Here is a 5,187-nt window from a genome sequence, read left to right as displayed (position 1 = left end):
TATTATATTACATGGGTTGTGTGAAGATTACCTCACTTGCGACACATGCCTTCAATGCGATTATGCCTCTAAGTCGTGCCTCGACACGTGGGAGATATAGTCGCATCGAGGGTGTTACATAGTCGTCGGCGACCGGATCGTCCTGATGAAGCAGCCAGTAGTCGTGCTGAGCGCTCCCCAAAAACCTTATCACCCTTCTCCCGTACATGACTCAAAAGGTGCGGTTTCGGAGGCCGAAGAGGCGCGCCGTTCGAATTCAGTGTCCACTACAGAAAAACGTTTCAACTCCCATGTGACCTTTCGTATACCCGTCGTGTATGGCAAAAATTTAGACATCGGCTCATTCCCGCAACCCACGTCGCGGCGTCGCGAGGCGGGCGGCGGAGGAGGAGCGCGCGTGGATGTCCCTCTTGTTCTCATGCTCATACATGTGGGGAAAGAACCTCCCTTATAAAGAGGTCCAACTCTCTCTAAACTAGCAATGTGGGACTAAACTTTTGTTCCACCTCTTGCCTTGCACAAATGGGCTGCGTGGTCCTCTAGGATTTATTAGGAATTTCTGAAACTGCTATTGGGCTAGGCCCAAAATAGACAAAATTCCAGCAACATCATCTAATTTCCTACATGGACTGTGTTGCAGACAGCTGAGTAGACACTGTTGTACATGCCCTAAGAGCCTGTTCGAAAGCTTTCCTGACTCTCAACTCCGCTCCGTGCGAGGAGCTGGGTTGGAGCCGCTCCGCGTGATTGTACTGGCGCTCCCTCCGCTCCGGGAGCTGCAGTTGGGGAGCGGAGGGGATCCGATCAGGGCCCAAGTCTGTTAGAGCTATTCCATATCAGTTTGAAGATCCGGTGTCCTTCCACGTCTCCCATCAGGTGCTTGTACATTTGCATGGAAGAGTACTTGGTTGTTTGACCAGTGCAGGCCCATTTATCTTTTCCACTGTCACTTAGCTCTGGTATGATGCTCCCAAGCTGAATGAATTGATTGAATGCTTGAGTAGAAAGGGGGCATATGAAAGTGTTCAGTCCAATCATCAGAAGCACAAAATCTTTCGATGGATAGAGAATCATCAATGGCATAAGAATGCTCTGGTTTGTCCAGTGATCACAGTGCAAGAGCTGGCTTCTTTAAATTCAGGTAATAAGGCCAGATGTGCCCTCCACCGCCTTCCAGTTTCTCCAAAGGAGTGCTTGTGTGATAGTATCTTTGTTCAGAAACTTGAACAATTTTTTCATCAACAGAGTTGTCGTGAACAAAAATATCCAGGATGTCAAGACCACTTTGCTGTTTTGGTTTGTTCCAGGCTATGAGTGTTGTGCCATTGTCTTCCATACCATAGTTTGTGACAAAAAAATTCTCAAATATTTATTGAGTTGAGCTGTTACTCCAGTAGGGAGTGCCAAGGTGCACATGAAGAATATAGGCAGAGAACTGTAATAAACTCGAGCTCATTTTTTTAGACTCAAGAGCATTGTAGTAGTACTATTACTTAAGCAACATGGTTGCAGTCATGCTGAGTACAGTCCGGTTGCAGTTTTCAGCAGTTCACGAGCAGCCAATATGCCTCTGAACTAAGCACATTATTCATAATTTCATATTACCACATTCAATACATGAACATGTAAGGTTATACACCAGTGTGGTTCAAATATTCAGATACATCGAGGGAGTAGCAATTGGCAATGGAAAGAATCGACGATATATGAAACTAAAATAACGCAGAGGACCTCATCGCGTTTGCATGTGAGGCCCTGCCCTATCATATCTGAGGCGATGGACGCCGGGCAAGCCACCAACTTGCACCCATCTTCTTCTATCTATACCTTCCTTTTTTCGGTTGTACCCACTCGCTGGGTTTTCAGCACTTCAGCTGCTGGTATCAAAGGATATGATCGTATTAGAGATGCCTCCCTTTGAACACAAGGTGATGGCACGTGCCGTCACAAGGGTACGCGCAGTCGGTGTACTTGGCGTTGCCCCTCTCGAAGAACCAGTCACCGACCGCTTCTGCGATTCTCTGCACGTCGAAAAGCATGAGAGGAAGTTTCATCAGGCTAACCACCAGCTCACTTTTCATGCAATTGACAAGGAATAAATAGTCTGGCATGTTCATCTCAATCGTCCTTGTGTGCATCCAATGATCTCAAAACCAGGAGTGTTCTCCCTTCTACTGTCTAAAACAAACTTGCGTCTCATTGTGTGCATACCTTGTTGCCAAGACGAGGAGAGTTGCTTGAGTACCATGTATCCTGTCTCTCGCTCTGGCAGTGGGCGAAACAAGAGTTGATAAACACCCCATTCTGCCCTGACCCAGAGAAACCCTTCACAGCGTTAAGCATTTCATTCCTGAAGCCTGCATTATACATAGGGAGATCATTCAATCTACTCTTTCGCTGACAGATTACGGCTCAGAAGATCTGACAAGGCAGCGAAGTATACCATTTAAAAACTGAAGCTGATTGCTATTGCAAGAGGCGTAATTCTGCTTGCAACTTTGCCATAGACCCCGGGGATCAGCCGTTCTGGGAGCCAAACTCTCTTGAAGCTGGAAAAATACAAGGAAAATTTGTTTCAGTTCCTCTCAGTCTCGTATCTCTTAAATCAGAGGGTTAAAATGCATGATAAGCACCTGCCACACGTCGTAAGCAGTGTTCAAGATAAAAGTCGGAGTTTGAATATTTGGCAACACGTTCTGCGGGAAAAAGCACTGTAGGGAGAAGCAGTTAGAAAAACGTTTGCAAACATAAAATATGTCACATGTAGTAGGATGGTTGTCTTCTTACTGAGGTTTTATCCATGTGAGAGGTACAAGACCGAGGCAAGCTTCTTCCAGAACCCTGTATTTTTGTGAATTTTAACAACATCAGCAAAATGAAGATATTGTGGTTGGCACATGAATACTCTAAGATCTGTCAGAACCAGTCCTACAGGTAGAAAAGCATAGTACCAAGAAAGAGTTATCATAAAGTATTCAGAAAAATACTTCTGAGAGCGGCAGATACCTGCAATCTCACAATGCCATTGAATAAGTCTCTCATTTCTCGACGACCAGCAATATCAACACTGCAAATGGCAATAGAATTATATCACCTTAACATGCCATTGAAGTGGACTGGAAATAGAAGTGCTCTTCCTGACAGCAGCAAAGAAATAAGGCACAAAATGTAACAACGATAATATGAAAGCAGAGCTTCATTATGTGCACATACGAGTCAAGGAACATTCCAGCATCAGCGAGGCACTTGACTCTGGTATTTGATGGAAACATTCCACGGAACTCATCACAGTGAAGTATGGCAGAAGCACCCCCAGCAGAGCATCCCGAAAGAAGGGCCTGGTGGTATCAAGTTGCATCAGGTAAACAAAAATGATTTGCCAAAAGCTAATTACAAAAATGATTTAACTATGGAGGGACCAATACCTGGCTAGCAGAACGCATTCCTTGGGCCATCAAGTCATCGATAGCAGCCTGCCAAATACGCTGACCTCGGAAATAAAGGCCTGAAGCCTGAAGAAAGAAAGTTCAGAAATGGATCGAATTAGTTCAGTAACATAGCAGAGATACCATATACATTTATTTCTTTTTGTAGAATGGATTATCTGTTATGTAGTGCAAGACTACAGAAAAGGATTGTAATGTGATGGAATAACCAATGTACATGTTTTTTTTCTTGGGAATTGTTCAAATGAAAAAGGGTCCATCACTTGTCAAGTAAAATGCAGAGCTATGATTTGCACTAACCGCGTCAGCCCCATCACCGGTGAAGGATCCACCATCACAATACCGAACCTTCACTCTGTTCCAGTTGTAGAAATCTAAGAGACAAGAAAACAGCATTACAATTCCTCAAACGGAAATAGGAGCAGAGTGTCAACAGTTATATTCCTCTTTTGGACAAAAAAGGAGTACTACTACTAAACTACACAAGACAAGTTCACGACAACTGTTTAGAAGAATACCAGGATTTTCTTCAGGCCTGTTACTCATTATGCCTGTAAACTGGAGTTGCCTCTCCATGTGGTTTGATGACCCACGCCGACTGCCCTTGCGGAACACGCAGCTTTTAACATCATTGCACCATCCTCCACCCTGGAATTCGATTTGGTATCACCATCAGCTAAGGCATTTACAATCCGTAGTGCAATTCAAACTTATCGCTCAGTCCACATGTATGTGAGTCATGGAGTATTACTCACCTCCAGATTGACAAGCCAATTGTTTGACCCTGATCCAGATCCCCGGTGTAGGTGGTAACCCGGTAAACTTCCATCCAAGCATACTGTAAGGCAATGTCATGGAAGTAAGCATCAGTATATTTAGCAGCCCACCATGCAATAAGCATACTCAAATTCTGGTATAAATGGAAAGAATTGCTCCTGAAGCACAAAATATTTCAACAACCATATTGCTTCTAAAATCCAAAGCAGTTATCGGTAACCAGAGTCTTATTTGGTTAATTTTACACAAACAGAATCATCACAGCACACATTCATAAAGCAGCACCGCCCTAAGAAGACTTCAAATCTTGAGAAATTTCCTGCTTGGTGTTTCTGTCGGCTGCCCAAGTATTTAGGACCTCTGATATATTTGGAATGGTGAACAAGCAATCATGCACGGTTAGCTTACACAATTCACAGCCAACAGTTGGCAATGAGCCCCCCACCCCCCGAATTAGGTGAGGAGAATACATCATGGGCACCACCAGCAAGGCAAGGCAAGGCTAGATCCACATGCATATATTTATCTAGATCCGCACATGGCACATGGCACATGCTACTTATGCCAAACAATCGTACTACAAGGATAAGACTGCATGATCACTCAATCAACATAGCTCCTAAGTGGCTACTGAAGAGGAGAAAAATAGTAGAACATGAGCCATCACAATCCCTCTATGGCAATAGCAATCAGATCAGAAAAATGGTTACTCTGACCGACCAGGGTCAACACAGCAGAGACCCGCATCATGCGGCTCACTGGGCCAATCTACGGCAAGCATGTGACATGGACAATAAAAAACCGATCTTTGCAACAACAAGAAAGAATATTACTACCGGCAAAAAAAAATATTACAGTACTACTCTACTAGCATACGGAGGAACAATTCTGGGAGAGGGGGATTTAATTAGTTACCGGCTCCCTTGGCGGCCGCGGACTGGATGAGAGTGAGGGCGACGAAGGC

General features: G+C 44.4%; 1 protein-coding gene across 1 annotated transcript; it reads right to left on the bottom strand.

The window, feature by feature from the left end:
- Positions 1 to 1,568: 1,568 nt before the first annotated feature.
- Positions 1,569 to 4,284, bottom strand: LOC125531219 (pectin acetylesterase 6-like). The gene is made up of 11 exons (XM_048695625.1): positions 4,202 to 4,284; positions 3,965 to 4,094; positions 3,747 to 3,820; positions 3,426 to 3,512; positions 3,214 to 3,338; positions 3,007 to 3,067; positions 2,788 to 2,841; positions 2,634 to 2,711; positions 2,444 to 2,549; positions 2,212 to 2,357; positions 1,569 to 2,021 (listed from the first exon to the last, which is right to left on the bottom strand). Exons 2-11 carry the CDS (start codon positions 4,020 to 4,022, stop codon positions 1,902 to 1,904), a joined length of 909 nt encoding a protein of 302 aa, XP_048551582.1. The 5' UTR covers positions 4,023 to 4,094; positions 4,202 to 4,284; the 3' UTR covers positions 1,569 to 1,901.
- Positions 4,285 to 5,187: the final 903 nt, after the last annotated feature.

The sequence above is a fragment of the Triticum urartu genome, unplaced genomic scaffold, assembly GCF_003073215.2.
Source record: "Triticum urartu cultivar G1812 unplaced genomic scaffold, Tu2.1 TuUngrouped_contig_6888, whole genome shotgun sequence".
In the NCBI taxonomy this organism is placed as follows: Eukaryota; Viridiplantae; Streptophyta; class Magnoliopsida; order Poales; family Poaceae; genus Triticum; species Triticum urartu.
Note: the sequence above shows the minus strand (reverse complement) of the source record. Positions and strands in the feature narration are given on the sequence as shown.